Source organism: Carettochelys insculpta, chromosome 1 (genome assembly GCF_033958435.1).
Source record: "Carettochelys insculpta isolate YL-2023 chromosome 1, ASM3395843v1, whole genome shotgun sequence".
NCBI classification, from domain to species: Eukaryota; Metazoa; Chordata; order Testudines; family Carettochelyidae; genus Carettochelys; species Carettochelys insculpta.
The window spans coordinates 129600351-129617583 of NC_134137.1; the positions used below are offsets into that span (position 1 = coordinate 129600351).

The following is a 17233-nucleotide window of genomic DNA, read 5'->3' on the forward strand; positions in this document are numbered from 1 at the left end:
CTATAGGCAGCCAGTCCATGGTGCCAGACTGGCCATGTGGTGCTGAGTGCCACTTGTCAGCCCCCCAGGGCCCGGGGAGCATAGCTGTCCAGGGTCTACATGCAGTGGGGCTGGGGGCCATGTGGGAGGCCTGCAAGCCACCCCAGGTGGAACCCAACCCCCACCTTGGACCCTACCTGTGGGTCCCTCCAGGAAGTCAGGTGAGGCACAGGCAGATGGGGCCTGGCTAGATGGCCTGGACTGGATGTCGATGATGAGGGTCCCCTCTCTTCAGCCCTTGTCATTGCTGGTGGGGTCAGGTCCCCATGCTGTCCAAGGGTGTCTGGTGCTGGCTGCCAGTCCTGGGCATTCTTTGCCTTCTGTGGTCATCTCTGGCTTGGTGTCGAGCTTGGCTGTGTGCAGCATGATGACTGGGGGTCCAGGCTCTTTGGGCCCCAGGAAGCAGTGGAGCTCCTTATAGGAGGGGCAGCTTGTGGGCACTGCCTCCAATGGCCCAGCCACGTCCGGGCCTTGCCATAGCCCTGCCAGAGCTCCTTCACCTTTCATCAGACCTGGTCTTGGGTGCAGTAGGGGTGGCCCTGGCCGTTCAAGCCCTTTGACATCTACTCAAAGCTCATGGTGTTGTGGCACCGGACCCTTGTTTGGTGGAGGGCCTCCTCATCCTCCCATAGGGAGAGGAGGTCCTGAAGCTTAGCCTCCATCCAGGAGGGGGCCCAGTGCTTTGGGGCCTGGCTTGCCTCCTGGGAGGGCTCTCTGCTGTCCTTGGGGGGCCCCTGGGGTGGGCAGGGGTCCAGGTGGCTGGGCATGGGGCTGGGAAGGGCAAGGGGATGACTCTGAAGCATTGCAAGAGCCGGTAGCTGGAAAGCAGCCCATGCTCCCTGCTGCCTGCATGCTCTCAGCTTCCTGCCTAGGGTTTGTGGGAGCCTGCGTCTTTATGCTTAGAGTGGTGCTGCCACCTGCCAGCTGATTGCCACCAAGGAGAACTCCCTCTTTTGAAATAGACATCTGCAGAGCATCTACACTTGCTCTCTTTTGAAGTGGGTCACTTTTCCCACCACGGGAACAGAAGACCAACTTCAACGGAAGTCCTTTGTTCTTTCAATGTTACTTTTTGAAAGATCGTGGGGTGTATGTAGACGCTCCACAGGTTATTTCTAAAGAAGGCCGTCTTCTGACCTCGATTGTGAATATACTTGCTAGCGTAGACGCAGCCTCTGTGTTTTGCGCCTCCTGTTCTGTTGCACCCACTCTTGCTTTGATACCTTTTTTCAGTATTGATCCTCTAATGGTACAGTGGACAGTACCATATGACCCACGCACCTATGTGTGGTTAACTGTCCCATGTAGTGGCACTTAGCTCATGTCACAGAGAAATAAAAAGTGTCCTCTACAGCCTAAAATGCCAGCCTGCTGGCCTTTAGCTCAAGCTGTAACAGTGCCTGCTCTGCGCTCCACAGCTCCTAGGTTTGAGCCTACCTCCGAGAGCAGTTATGCACCCACTAGCTAAGATAAATGTCAAACAAAGGAGATCAGTAGGGCACAACCAGAGCTGTGGTCTAAGCTACATGTGTGCATTGCAAATGCTCTCAGGATGTCGATTTTGTGCCAGGTTGGCTGTTTTTGGGGTGGGGTCTGTATCCCCAATACTACCCTCTGGAGCACTAACAGGACCCATCGCTCCCCTGCCTCCGGGGCAACAATCTGAGCAGACATGCGACTTTCATGGCTCTTAGAGGATTTGTCCTCGGAGCTGAACCGCAACTTCAGCAGGGCGTGCGCTGGCCAGGGCGCCGCGGCAACGGAATCCGCCCTGCGGTAGAAAAGCCCTTGGCCGTTCCCTGCTGCCCCCAGGTGCTGGCGTGCGGCCCGCTGCGCGCGCCCCGAGCCTGAATCAAGCGCGGGGGGGAGCTAAGCCTGGCCGTCCCCGGGCATGAGCGGGCCCGGGTAAGGGAACTGACCAGCGCTGCTCCTGGGCTGCTCCGCGCCGCCCGCACCTCTGCCCGCTTCCCGCACGAGCCCCCAGCCCCAGCGCGTGCGAGGCGGCGAGGGGAGGAGACCAGCGCGCGCCGCGCAGTTCCAGGTGTGCGCGAGCGACGGTTGGGGGGGGCGGGGGGGGGCGGAGCACACAGCTCAGAACGGGCAGGGGGCGGGGCGGGGCCGGGAGAGGAGCGAGGGGGTTAATGCAGCAGGTAACGAGACGCGCAGTTGGTGGGGGGGCGGCGCCGGGGGCGGCTGCAGGGAGCCCGGGGCAGGTGGGGGGCGCTGAGCAGTACCCCTCCCCCCGCCGCTGCGCCCTGGCCCGGTTGGCGGCGGGGGTCAAGTCGACTTGGCCGACTGGGCGCCGCGGCGGGTAAGTGGCCGGGGGCGGCGGAGTCCGGCCAGAGCCGAGGGAGCCGCCGCCATGAGCGCCGGGAAGTCCCCGGTCCGCAGAAGGAGGAGAGCGGCGTGTGCCCCGCAGGTACAGACGCCCCCTCGCCGGGGAGCCGGGCTCATCCTCTCCCTGCCCTGCCCTGCCCGGCCAGGGAGACCCCCTTCCCCCAGTGCCCTCCCCAGCGTGCTCCAGCGCCGCCTGGGGGGCGAGACCGGGGCTAGCCCCGCAATCACCATGGTGACGGCTTGCTGCCGGCTGGCAGGCGGAGGGGAAGGAGAGACGTTGGGCTTTGTCTGAGGGCCCTTCGCCTGCGTGTGGCTTCCTCGGTTGTCCGAAAACACGGGTCGTCCGGTTGCATTCCCTGTCCTGCCCGCCGCCGTGCAGCCCTGCCGCGCGCTTTCTGCTCGTGAAGTCATGATCAGACCTCCACCAGCTTGGCAGAGTGTCAGAAGTTACCAGCCCAGGCACCCAAGCTGCTCGCTCACCGTCAGGGAGGTCAGGGTAGAAAATTCTATGTGCTGTTTAACTCCCAGTTCCTCCCCGCACCTCCACCCTCAGGACCCACTACTGCACAGGCAAAGATAGTTGTAAAAGGGACAGAGAGGTAGTCTGTATTCTATCAAAACAAAACAGCAGTCGTGTAGCACTTTAAAGACTACCGCAGTTTATTAGTGTCAGAGAAGTAGCCGAGTTAGTCTTCATCTACAAAAACAAGAAGTCCTGTGGCACCTTATAGACTAACAGATATTTTGGAACGTAAGCTTTGTGGGACAAAGTGTGTCTTTGCCCACGAAAGCTTATGTTCCAAAAATCTGTTAGTCTATAAGGTGTCACCAGACCTCTTTTTGTTTTTGAACAATTTATTAGGTGATGAGCTTTCATGGGACACAGAAGTGGGTCTGTCTCATGAAAGCTCATCAGCTAATAAATTATTTTGTTAGTCTTTAAAGTGCTACATGACTGCTTTTTTGTTTTGATAGTTCTACAAGGTAATGCCGTAAAGGTCTTCAGATGTATGTATTTTCTCAGGAGAGTTCATTGAATGTTTCCCACAGTGAATCAGTCAGCAAGATGCCTTAAGGGGCTGTGACAGCATCACGTTTTTAAAGGTCAAATAGATGTGAGATAGTTGACTTGTAAAGGCAAATATATTCAGGTTCCATTACATCCCAAATCTGTTAGTTTTCAAAAGTACCTTTTAAGAGAGCAAGGCTATTTTTGCTTTTTTTGGGAGGGGGGTGGAACCAATGATTTTTTTTTTTAAATTTATTACCAACAGAGAATAACCCTTATGGAGTATTTTGTACCTAACATCTTTCATTGTAATCTGTGATAAAATACTATTATTTTACTGTAGGCAACTGATTTTTTTGTGTGCCCATTGCTAGGCAATCAGGGTGCATTTGCATTGTCTGTGATCTACAGAAGTGAGCACACTTTTTCCTTGCTTCCCCCCACTTTTTGTCCCCGCAGTTAGTAGCCCTCCACTTGTCTAATGTCATGAAAACTGATGGAAATTTTGATTATGTTCATATGAAAAATTCCTCTTTCCGCATGTGTAAGAATATAAGTGTATAGAATGTGTAAACTTTATTAATCACTAGATAAATATATTTATAAAAACAGTGACATATTGCAACATTTTTATTGAGATGGATGAGCCTGAGACCCAGCAGCCAGTTGTGCTGCGCCCCCCCTTACAAAATTTCATGTCCCCCAGAGAGGGCTCAGCCCCACTTTGCACACCCAGATCTACAGTATGTCTTGAGATTTCTTTCAAACATGACCACTTTGCTTTTAACTGAAACATTTTGTCCATCATGTTTATGTCACAATCCTTTTTCTTTTAAATTACTGAGGAAATCATGTGTAATGGGAGCAGGATGAGACCCTAAATTACTACCATTTGTTCTATTTTTATTTTCCATTTGTCTTAAAACTGTTTTGAACGTGTTGTGAGCTTTTTCCCTTTCTTTATGACAAGAACTTTCCTAATGCTTTCAGTATGACTCTGTAGAGTCATATTTGTCTTTTTATAAAATTATAATAATTTGTCCAATACTGCCTCAAATAGTTTATCATCTATTTTGTGATTCTTGGGTTTTACTGTTAATCATTCATTATTAAAGCACTACCATGATAAACAATTTTATTAAGTCCAATGAGGCTTCAGAGCAATGGTCTCTCCTTTGAAGTGTTTAAAGTCTAAATGAAAAGACAGTTTTGATTTTTCAGGGCTAGATCCAATGGCTATTTCAGGACTAATCCAGCTGGTAGGAGCAACTGCAGAAGGTGGCACTTTTTGACTTTTAGAGAACGTTTTACATTTTTTGAATGGACCTTCTTTGTTCAGTCAGTCTGTCTGCTCTAAACTCCTTCTCACATCTCTTCAGTTTACTCTTAACTACCCTCTTCTTCCCTGTCCCATCCTCCTCAGCAAAATTTCCTTCCCTTTTCTTTCCATTTAGCTTACCCCACAGACGGTAACTTCTTTAAACGGTTGTAAAACTAAAACAGTATGTCTTCTGCCATCACATTGTTTAGTTTGCTTATGTGATATGCTTTTCACTGTGTGTATCTCTGGCTGTCTTTTTATTTTTTTTACATTTGGCACAGCTGATAGGAGCATGTCACTTCATTGTGCAGGAGGCTCCATTCTCGCAAATACTTAAACACATCAAAGTCAGTGGGATTACAGTAACCCCTCAGTTTAGTGGATCCTGATATAACAGACTTCAGAAATAATGGATGCTGTCTGTCAGCCTCCCCCGCCTTTCCCCAAATAAATTATGGAGACTCACCAGAGCCACCACCAGGACTGGAGGAGCTGCGGGAGCAGCGGCAGCTCTCCTCCCCCAGCCTCATGTGCACGGAGCATGTTGGTGCCCAGCCACTGCTGCCTGCAATGGTGCTGAGCAGCAGCCATGGTAAAGGAGGCTGCTGCCCACATTCTACCTTCATGCGGGTGGCTTGGAGCCAGGTGCTGGAGGAGTCGCAGCACTGAGAGCTGCAGAAGGTGGAAGGAGCCAGGCCAGCATTCAGCTCCTCTCCTGGTAATTGGGAGAGGGAGATGGAGGTGTGAGGGGAAGAATGGGGTAGGAAGGGTGAAGGGAAGTGGGGATGCGGGGGGGCAGAGGACAGGAGTGAGTGATGGTCTGGGAAGGTCAGTGCATCATCATACTGTATAACCATTTGGATATAATGGACTTCTGGCATTAACGGACACCTTTCCCCCTTATTAGTCCATTAAATCGAGGGTTTACTGTATTCGCTAGTAAAGTTATATGCTTGTGGAAATGTTTGCAGAATCAGGGCATATATTTGATATGCACCCATCTTTGTGCATATGATGGGAGTTTTAGCTCAGTAATCAATCTTTTGGTTCTACAACAGGAATGTTTCTCTCCAGTGACTGACCAGTGGATATTTTCAGGATTCTATTTTGGGTGTACTGATTTGTTTTCCCCTTAGTCTGATGCTTTTAGGTATCATTTATACATGAACTATATCTAACTTGTCAGCTCTGGCCCTCCCTTCTTCTGGGGCCCCACTCTTTAAATACCCCTCTGACACTCCCCCCGCCTTGCATCTGATGAAGTGGGTCTTTGCCCATGAAAGCTTATGCTGCAAAATATCTGTTAGTCTATAAGGTGCACAAGACTTCTTGTTATATCCAACTTTTTGTTTCTTTATTGTTTTAGGACAGCAGTTGATTGCTTTTATTGCTTAATATGGACAAAATATATATGCTAACAAGAATTTTTGCTTTCAAACTGAATTCTTTGTTTTCTGCATTAAGGACCTGACCCAGTTCCCACTGAAGTCAGTGGAAATACTCCCATTGATTTCACTGGTGTTGGATCAAGCCCTGATGCCCATTTCTGCAATTTTTGGATTTAATTCCAACTCGTATGTTTTACGTATTAAATCAGTAATTAGAATGTGTGGTTTTTAATGTTTGTCTTTTTTGTCCTTGTTACTAAATCGTTGATGTTATAATTCAGTTATTTGTGGGTTTGAGTATTGTCATGGATTTCTTGAAATATTTTCCACTTTTTCCTTTCAGTATCCAGTCTGTCCAGAAGTACGAAGCTTATTTTTATTATATTCTTTTATTACTCCTTTATTCAGGTCGTGCCTAAACCTAACCCATAGAATTAGGTTAAATGTAAGGGTTTTCTTAATATTTACATTCACTCTTCAATGGGATTTTGTTTATTCTTATTGCAGTTTACTCTCAGCTTCAGATTTGAGTCTTAGTGCTTCTGTGCTACTAGTTTTCTGAATGAAAATATCACACCTTTGTATTGTGGGGCCCTGATAGTATACATTTTGTCTTTTAAAAATGTTTTCTAAAAATTAATTCCATTAATTGTTAAATGCATTTTTAGGTTTTGTCTAAAACTTTTTATATTTGCTTTTTTTGTTTGATATTTTGTTATAACAGTTGGTGGGTAACATTATGAATAATTAAATTGATGCCAATATCAGAGTCAGTTGAAATATAGTCTTCCCCACTTTTGCTTTTTAAACTTGTCAAAGAAATGGAAAAGCTGTATGTTGTACAGATAAGTCCCCCTCCACCAGCCAGCGGAGCAAGAGACTAGTAACAAAATCTAGGTTATCGTAGTTTAGTGGGTTGTAGAACAATTCCACTAGACTAACCTAAAACCTTTTGTTTGTTTTTGTAGAAATGACATAGACAAAATCTTTAGCTTCTCTGGTGCGTTTCTCAGATGATGAACAGTGTTTGTTCAGGATGTTGTTACATGTGCAGTGTTAAGTACCTTAAGGAGAAAAATTGTTATTAAGTATCTGCAGGAGTATGTCTTCTCCCATTTTCAGAGGTCACAGTTCATGACTGCATGCTGAAATACCATTCCACTGAAATATTTTTACACTGTTTTTTCATTCCCCAAAAGGTAAAAACAAAAGAACACCATAGAAGGGATCCAGCATTTGACAGTGGGAAATCTTTTAAATTGGAAGAAAAGGCTAGGAGCAAAGACAAAGTCATCCATCAACTGAATTTAAAGGTTGTTTTATTTTTCTACTTTTTGCTTTGGTGGCAGTTTGTAAGGAACAGGAATTCTAAGAATTGAATATAATGAAATAACTCAGTGCTGACATTAATTTTTTAAATGAGTGTCCCGGGCCATGTCTACACTAGCCCCAAACTTCGAAATGGCACGCAAATGGCCATTTTGAAGTTTACTAATGAAGCGCTGAAATGCATATGAGCTCATGGGAATAAGGGGACTTTGAAGTAGACGGGGTCCTTTCAAAAAGGAGCCCCGTTGGGACAAGCCGCGCGGTGGCGAGGCGCGTCAATTTCGAAGCACCGTGGCCTCCCGCATGCTAATGAAGTGCTGAATATGCATTTCAGCGCTTTATTAGTAAACTTCGAAATGGCCATTTGCGTGGCCATTTCAAAGTTTGGGGCTAGTGTAGACATAGCCCCGCTCTGTAGAGCTAGAAAGCTTTTTCTCACTGAACACAGTTATATAACCAAATCAATCAAGGTGTGATATTCTGACTTTGTTGCATCATTTACGACATAGCATTTTGTCCTGTATGTGATAAAGTTATGTCAGTAAAACTTCTCATGCTTAACTATTGATGGATCTTCACAAAACAAAAACATAATATCAAAACAAAAAAGCAGTCAACTAGCACTTTAAAGACTAACAAATAATTTATTAGGTGAGCTTTCGTGGGACAGACCTACTTCTTCAGACCATAGCCATACCAGAACAGATTCATTATTTAAGGCACAGAGAACCAAAAATAATAATCAACGTAGACAAATCAGAAAAAAAATTATCAAGGTGAGCAAATAATCAGAGAGTAGAGGGACAGAAGCGGGGGGTGGACATCAAGAATTAGATTAAGCCAAGTACGCAGATGAGCCCCTATAATAACCCAGAAAATTCCCATCCTGGTTCAAATCACGTGTTAATGTGTCAAATTTGAATATAAAAGAGAGTTCAGCAGCCTCTCTTTCAAGAGCGTTGTGAAAAGTCCTCTTCAGTAAGACGCAAACATTTAAGTCATTAACAGAATGGCCCACTCCATTAAAATGCTGGCTGACTGGTTTGTGAATCAGGAGTGTTTTGATGTCTGTTTTGTGCCCATTAACTCTTTTGTCTAAGAGAGTTTGAAGTCTGTGCAATATACAAAGCATCTGGGCATTGTTGGCACATGGTGGCATATATGATGTTAGCTGAGGAACATGAGAATGTGCCCGTGATTCTGTGAAAAACCTAGTTAAGTTCAGTGGTGGTAACTCCAGAACAGATACGTGGACAAAGCTGGCAGCTGGCTTGCAACAAAGCCCGCACGTTTGTATCTGCACTCGCTGGCAGCAGCAGGGAAGGCACAGCAAGATGGTCCCAACTCATGCTTCTCTTGAGCCATGTTGCTCTGCTTCCTGCTGGGGAGTTTGGGGGCAGTCCCATTCATTTCCTAGAGTGGCGTGGCTGGAGAACAGCATGATCTGGAGATCCCTTGCCTGCCCCACCACCGCTGGTGGGGAGAGGGATGCGTGGACTTCTGCTGCCTGTGATGGTCCTTCATCCCCACTACTTCTTGAACTGGATGCTGGCTGGCCCCTCCTGCCTTGGGAGAGGCATGTGTGCCCTTGGCCACAAACATATCACCCTTGTTTATAGATCATTATCCTTATTCATGAACCATCAAGTTTCTGTACTACCCTTAGTTTACATCTACACAGCAAAGTTATTCTAAAACAACAGCCATTATTTCAAAATAACTTTGTGAGCATCTACACTATGCACATGCTATTTCAAAATTAATTCAAAATAGCAGGCATGTTATTTCAAATTTCACAAACCTCATTGCAATGCCTATTTTGAAGTAGCTATTTTGAAATGGGCTCTATTGAGACATTGACTAACGCTATTTCAGACTAAGCCATAATATCATCCCATGGCACTATTTTGAAATAGGCACTATATGTCTGGACATGCTATTTTGAAAGTGTTGGGTGCTATTTGGGAATGCATCCTTGTGTGCAGTTGTTATTCTAAAATAAGCTATTTTGGACTAGCTATTTTGGAATAATGGTGCTATGTAGGTGTAGCTCTAAAGACCCTCACTTGTCATAAGTAAAATAGTTTATACTTCATATTTCTAACTTCAAATACAGGAATGATACATGCGCATAATACAATATACACATTCAACAAATTACAAGTGTTCCAATGATACCTTACATGAAATAGTTTGTTTAAAGCAGGCATATTTATAGTCATGTGCTTTATGGAAGTATGCATATGGATAGCCCTGTGACACACATCGCAGAGAGAGGACAACCAAAGAAGCTGTGAAGCTGCTAATGAAAGGAAAACAACTAGGATCGATAAGAGAAATACACAGAAACATGTTGCTTAATTTCACAGTGGAAATTAGGAGCGTGTTTCTCCACTGCCTTTCACCTTGTATAGTCATTTACAGCTGTGCAAAATGCTTCTAGTACAAATTAATGAAAATTTTGGGCTTATCACTGTCTGACTATGCACTCACTTTAATGTAAATAAATATTTCTTCTGTGAAATGCCTCCAGTTTGTCTTCTAAGATTAAGTAAAACGTCTTTGTTCTTTCTGGTCCTCGTAGATTGACGATCTGAAGAAGAAAAAACATGATTTAGAGCAACATGTTATGCAACTGCTTGATAGTAAGCAGGTGGTGGAGACGCAGGTGGACAGTTTGACCAGTAAGAATGAGTATCTGTGTAAAGAACTTTCTGTAGTTGACAAACTAGCTGAACAGCTGGAAAAAGAAAAAGAATTAGTGTTGGATACTGCTGACCAGGAGCTTGAGGAGGCAAAGGTATTTATTTCTAAATGACTTATGTATGTTTTATAGGGTGGTGTTTCTTAAACTATATTCCACGGAACACTTCTGTTCCACGAACAGCTCGTAGGTGTGCCATAAACATTTGGAAAAAGTACGTTGATGGTATATTTTTTTCTGTTATTAAAACCAGACATAATATTACTTCTTCATTGCTATGATACCTGATTAAATTATAGTAAACTCTTTCATATCTGAGAGTCCCAGGACCAGGAGGTTGCTGGGTATTCAAATATTCTGGATAATAGAGATGTATACATAGCAGTGCCTAACACTAAATTTAAAAAAAAAAAGATTAGATATTAAGAAACAAACAAAAAATTATGCAGAGTACTTTATTTACTAACAACAGTAGTATTGTAAATTGTACTGTTTTTACTGTATTTATTTGTATTTACTTTCACTTATGAAAAAATATAATTAAAATTTACTTACGGTTAAAAAGGCAGTTATTTGAGAGTTCCAGATGATAGAATGCTGGATATGAAAGAGTTTACTTTACTTCATTGTGTTTCTGCTGTATATTTTGCTGTTGTTTTTTTTGTGTGATGAAGTCATTTTGAAGAAAATTTTCATAGGTGATCCGCATAAGAAATATTATTGTTTGGTGTTCTGTGGTCTCAAAAAGCTTAAGAAACGCTGTTATAGGGGAGCCAGTAAGCTTACAAAATTTAACCTTTTAAGCTGAAGCTTAATAGCCGTAGTCAAAAGGTAATGATTTTTGTTTGCTTTAAGTTCAAATAGTAATTAATAGTAAAGTAATTTTAAAATGTAAACATTAATAAAGGGGAGAGGGAGTAATGGGTAATAAAGATTACTCTAAAATGATAAGTCTTGAATAAGGCTCCCAATAATGGGTTAGACTGAGGCTACATCTACACTTAGAAAAAACTTCGAAATGGCCATGCTAATGGCCAAATCGAAGAATACCAATGAGGCACTGAAAGGAATATTCAGTGCTTCATTAACATGCCATGTTTTTGCTCTCATGTGGCTCATCCACATGGGGGTCCTTTTCAAAAGGACCCTGCAAACGTCATCATCATCAATAACTGTGGGCTCAGCGCCTGTTGGTGTCTGATGCCTCTCTCGCTATTTCCTTCTATCTTTCCCTATCCAGTGCAGAGGGGCTTAGTTTCTGTAGACTAGCTCCGCACCAATCTATCCATTCTCTGTGGGGTCTGCCTCTCCTATTCGAACCATTCATTATGCCGAATACTAGGGTCTTGATTTTTCATTTGTCGTTCATTCTGCAAATATGTCCAAATAGTTGTAGCTTCCATTTTATAACCTTCTGCAGCAGGTTCTCTTTCAGCTGTATCTTCCCATATAATTCCTCATTGGTGACCTTCTGCATCCATCCTATTTTCAGAATCTTTCTATAACAACTCCTTTTGAACGCCAGTATTCTTCTTTTTGAATCTTTCATTATCACCCATGTCTCGCATCCGTACAAAGTGCTGCTGAATACACGTTTTCAAGATGCCCAGCTTCGTTCTTAAGCTAATTGCTTTGCTTTTCCAGATCTTATCCAAATCCCCTTATTTCCATCAGCTGAATATTCATTTCAACACCTCATTACTATTCTTCAATTTGGCCATTAGCATGGCCATTTCAAAGTTTTTGCTGAGTGTAGACATGGCCTGAATGTCCAAGGACAAGGAATTTTGTTTAAATTAGGGATGAAAGGTCAAGAGGAGGCTGCAACTTAGCTCTGATTTGTGAAAGTACAGCTATATCTGTTAAGACTGTCTAGCCCAATATGTCACATTTGGGCAATACTACTATAGAGCCCAACATATCAAAAACTGGCTTCTCTGACCTCAAAATTACAAAAAAAAAAAAAAAATCCAGTGCAATATCAGAATCCTTTGCTTTCCCTAAATAAATTATTCAGGTATATGCTTGAACTTTTTGAGAGTGTGCATTTTGAATTTATTCAGCAGACGAGGAAAGAGTGCCATTTCAGTCAACTGTAGATGAGTGAGAGAGACTACTAGCATTCTATGGCTTGTTGAATTTATTAAAAAGAGAGCCAGGTCCTCGCATGAAGTAAGTTATTAGAGCTCAACTGAAATAAGAGGCAGTGTCAACTTATGCAAACTGGAGATCTATCCTAGGGTTAACATTTAGAGAATGAGCTTTTACGAGTTAGTAAATTATGATATATTCCCATATATCAAATTAAATTTTGGGCCCATCCACATAAATGGGAGAAGAGTAGCTCAAATGGGAGAAGACATCCGAACTAGAAAATCCCTGAAGGTCCCAGTTGTGCATCATATCCATGTGAGCAGACCCTTGTGTTTGCAACAAGTCCTGCTGGGCTCAGAGATATTTTGGGTGCATATAGGATGACCATATTTCCCTATGCCAAATATGGGAGACTGGGGAGTGGGGGTGGGGCTCTCTGGCTGCGTCTGCCAAGCAAGTGCAGTTCCCTGGCTGCCCTGTGCCAGGGGGCACTGAAACAGGGCTGCCACCCCCCAGGGGAATTCCCTGGTTGTGGGGGCACTTGCCCTCCTGAATGGGGGAGAAGGCTTCACCAGCTGCCCCATGCAGCCGGGCTCTGGGAATGCTGCAGGGATGCTTTCTGGCTCCAGCGGTGGCTGCACTGTGGGGGCTGCCGCCTTGTGGAGGGGAAGGAGATAGGGTGCTCCCTGGCTGCTGGGGGTGGCTGCGACTCTCGGCTGCCTCACACCTCAGAGTGCTGGGAATGGGGCTGCTGCCCCATGCCTCCAAGCTCCAGGAACAGGGCTGCTGCCCTGTGCAGGACCTCCCAGCTGCCCCATGCCTCAGGGCACTGGCAGTGGGGCTGCCGCCCTGCCGGGGGGGCTTCCTGGTTGCAGATGTTGGCTGCCCCAGGCCTCAGGACACTGGCAATGGGGCTGCCACCCCACAGGAGTGCTCCATGGCTGCCCCATGCCTTGGGGTGCCAGCAAGTGTGCTGCCACCCTGCAGGAGAGCTCTCCAGCTGCAGGAGCTCCCTGGCTGCAGAGAGGGCTACCCCACAGGGTGGGGGTGGGGCTAGGTGGGAGAATGTCCTGGGGTGGGGATTGGGCTGCTTCCCCATAGTGGTCTCCCTGGCTGCAGGAGCAGCTGCCCCACAGAGGGGCTGCCATGCACTGCTGGGGCACCAAGTCCCCCTTAAAATCTTGGTGGGGAGATGGACAAACCACATTACCCTACCCCCCAACATACCCTGCTTATGCAGGGCCTCTGGCTCACTCTCCTGCTGCTGCTGCCTGTACTGACGCATCAATACATGCTGCATATGCTGTCAGGGCAGCTCCTGACTGATTTTACCTGCAGCTGCACCAACTTAGGGAAAGGGCAGCTGCAGGTAGTGAATATATGGGACAATTAGCCTTTTCTTTTTTTTTTTTTTCCTTAAAAAAAAAGTATGACATCTGCCTAAAATACAGGAACATCCCAATGAAAATGGGACAAATGGTCACCTTAGGTGCACATGCCCTTAAAAGAGTGTGTCTTTGTGGACCTGATTGCAAGACTGAGGCTGTGATGACTGTAAAATGGCTAGTATGAACATTTTGTGGTGAGTCCTGGGAGGAAGAAAGTAACATACATTCTTGCCATTTGTTTTCAATGGCCACTCCTGTGCTAAAATGTTTGAGGGATGAAAGTTCTGGTAGTTGAAGTTGAAAAGTACTTTTGAGTTTTTCAGCGAGAATGGCTTTTGATTTTAGAATGATGAAAAAAATCACACTTTGCATATGGGTAGTAAATTTATTGTGATATGTTTGCACTATGCAGAGGAAAGGCAGGCTGTGCTATGCACATGTGGTTAATGTAACTATATGCTTATTTTCTTAGTCCACTGGTTTAAAAAAATATTGAAAACACACATCTGGTAAAAGGGGATCCTGCACTTTTCCTGCTCACCCAGATACACACTGCTCCTCCTTTGTTCTGATTCTGTACAATTTATGCATGCAAAATTCTAAATAACTGCATGGTTGTGTTTTACTTAACGCTTCTATGGTTCATCTTAAGTAGTGTGTCTCCAGCCCAACAAACCTGGAAGACTTCCAACTAAATGCTTCAAAATCATAAGAAAGCTGGGCAAAAATGCTGTATTTTTCACATCACTACCTGTAAATAAATAAATGTAATTGTTATTACTTTTTATTCTAGACTCAAATTAGATGCCAGCAAAACAGTATTAGAAAGTTGGAACACACAATCAAAATACTTAGATCTGTAAGTTAAATATGTGTTCTTAGTATTTTTGAAGTTATGCATTTGTGAAGTTTGGCCTTGGCTGTCAGTTCAATCTTTGATGGGGCCTTTCAAGGTTCTATGGCAGGTTAGATTTGAAAAAAAAAAATCTGTCAGGGATGGTGTTAGGTCCTACTGTGAGTGCAGGGGTCGGGACATGATGACCTCACAAGGTTCCTTCCAGTTCTATGAGAGAGGTATTTCAAAGAGCAATTAATGCTAGTGTAAGTGCACTTGTCTTTTTGTTTTTACTGGTTCAGTAAAATAGATTATGGAGAATATTTCCATTTTGTTGCATATTTGTAAATCTCATTCTTTAAGTAGGTTGTAATATATCCTTTATGTTTCAACTCACTTGAACTTTTTGTTACTGGTTTATGAGATGCTCATTTAACTTTTAAATAAAATCCAAATTTTGACTGCTCTGAATACCCGTAAACAGAATTCTGCATGTATATTTGAAATACACACAGACAGTATTTTACCCTTTAGATATTGATTTAATATTCTGTTTTCCCAAATATTAACCACAACATTGAACAATGACATTTGGAAATGTATACAAACATATAAAAGTTCAATACATTTTTATCATCAAGAAAAATTTCTGGGTTACAAAATGTATGTATATAACTTGCTTCCAGATTAAATCGGTGTAATTAGTAGACTCCTTCATTTAACTGGGAAGTAATTTTTTGAAATGTTTAAGATTACATAGACCTCTTATTGTACTATGTATAAAGCTTCTTCACAAGTTTCCATCTTTATAGTATAAACTTTTGGTAATTACACTTGCTTCTTAGACCCCAAACCTTTAATGAAATTCCTTTGGAAGGACCCCTTTCCAGATCTCGCTGTTGGATTAGGCCTTTAGTGACTTTGATCCTGTGAACAGGAGTTGTAGGAATTAAGACATCCTGAACAATGGGACCCCATGAAACATTTTCTGTGATCTTGTCATTTAATATTGGCAAGCAGAATAGCCATTTTGTGTTGTTACAGTTGTGCTAAATTGAGACGTATTTATAGCACATGTATCTATGTACTTGTGTGATAAAATTAACTCATATTGAAATGGCTTTTTCTCAGTTAACCAAAACACAGGAACGGTGCATACATTTTATTTCATGAATATTCAAAAAAATTTAAAGGTAACTCATAAAACTAAACATTTAATTTATCATTCAACAGCAATGAGAGCACATTTAAAACAACCTTTTTAGGCCTTCTTACCTGCTTTGTTTCTTTTCCTTTAGAAAATCAGGTCTTGTCTGCCCTATTTTTCCTGAAGGAATCTGTGGATGACTGAAAATTTAATAGTTTTATAATAACAAAGACTCTAATCATGTCAAACTGGAGTGAAAAAGAAAGTAATTCATTTTGGCTGTGTCTACACTACCTCCCTACTTCGAAGGGAGGATGGTAAGTAGGGTGTTGGGAGTTTACTAATGAAGTGCTCCGGTACATATGCAGGACTTCATTAAGCAAATTCCACCCCCGTGGCAGCTCCGAAGTTGCCCAGGTACTTCGAAGTACCAGCAAGTGAGCCGTGGCTACATGCGAGGTGATACTTTGCAGTTTAATAGTTCAAATTCCCTTTGCTCCTCAAAATTTTGAGGAGCGAAGGGACTTTGAAGTTACCCAGGCAGTTCGAAGTACCGACAGGTTAGCTGTGGCTACACGCGAGCCGACACTTTGAAGTTTAACACTTCGGACTTGCCGCGGGGGAGAATTAGCTTAATGAAGTGCTGCATATGCAACGCAGCACTTCATTAATAATCTCCCGACACCCTACTTACCATCCTCCCTTCAAAGTAGGGAGGTAGTATAGACAAGCCCATTCTGTTTAACATCTATTTAAATTTAAATTCTTTAGAAGCACTTAGGCGAAAAGATGTTGTTCAAGACTCAGCACCCCTGCCTGCAGTCTGCATCTGAGATCTCCAGATACTCTCTCTCTGTTCTAGAGAGGATGTTACTTGATGTTTCTGATCTTTTTTACACTAAAAAAGGCAGGAAAAAATATGTAGATGTTTACACATTATTAAGAAATAAGCAACAACCTATACAGTTTTTCTTTGTGCTTCGTCGTCGTCGTCGTCATCGTCATCAACAGCCACCACCATGGGCTCAGTGCTCATTGCTGTCTGATGCCTCTCTCACTATTTCCTTCCATCTTTCCCTGTCCAGTGCGGATTGGCTTAGTTTCTATAGACTAGCTCCACACCAATCTACTATATCATCTACCCATTCTCTGTGGGATGTGCCTCTCCTGTTCAGATCATCCATTATGCCGAGCCAACTTATCGACCCAACCCTGATCGCTCAATTGGTGCCGCGGATCTTGTTTATCCGTGTGATATCCAAGCCGGCATGTTTTATCAGTTAGTCATGCTGACATCAGATTTCATTTATATTGTTGTTTTATGATCAGCACATCGATACTCATCTGACCAACTCTCCTCCTTTATCCAGGTTTGGAACTGTCATGGAACTCCGAGAGGCTTCATAAGTACCTGTCTCCAGTTTACTGTGACCTTCAAAATTCACCATCTGTTACCCACACCAGACATGATATCCTCATGTTTTCCCTTGTTGCAGTAGTGTTTATTAGACGGTAGTGTCTAATCATTATAATAGTTTAATGGTGCTGCCTCTTAGTTAATCATCACTTCCCCATTTTGTCTTGGAGTTTATTTAGCTCAGGATATATTACCTTTTAAGCAGGAAGCATTCTCAAGTTGCCA

The 17233-nt window shown here is 43.7% G+C and overlaps 1 protein-coding gene across 2 annotated transcripts in view; it reads left to right on the forward strand.

Annotated features, from left to right (window-relative positions):
* The first annotated feature begins 2388 nt into the window (after window positions 1-2388).
* Window positions 2389-17233, forward strand: part of TSGA10 (testis specific 10) — a 70585-nt gene continuing 55740 nt past the window's right edge. For both annotated transcript variants that reach the window (XM_074991633.1, XM_074991642.1), the window contains exons 1-4: window positions 2389-2458; window positions 7294-7407; window positions 10008-10223; window positions 14403-14468. In XM_074991633.1, coding sequence (XP_074847734.1) covers window positions 2402-2458; window positions 7294-7407; window positions 10008-10223; window positions 14403-14468 — 453 coding nt within the window. In that variant the 5' untranslated portion in view covers window positions 2389-2401. The remainder of the gene's footprint in view (window positions 2459-7293; window positions 7408-10007; window positions 10224-14402; window positions 14469-17233) is intronic.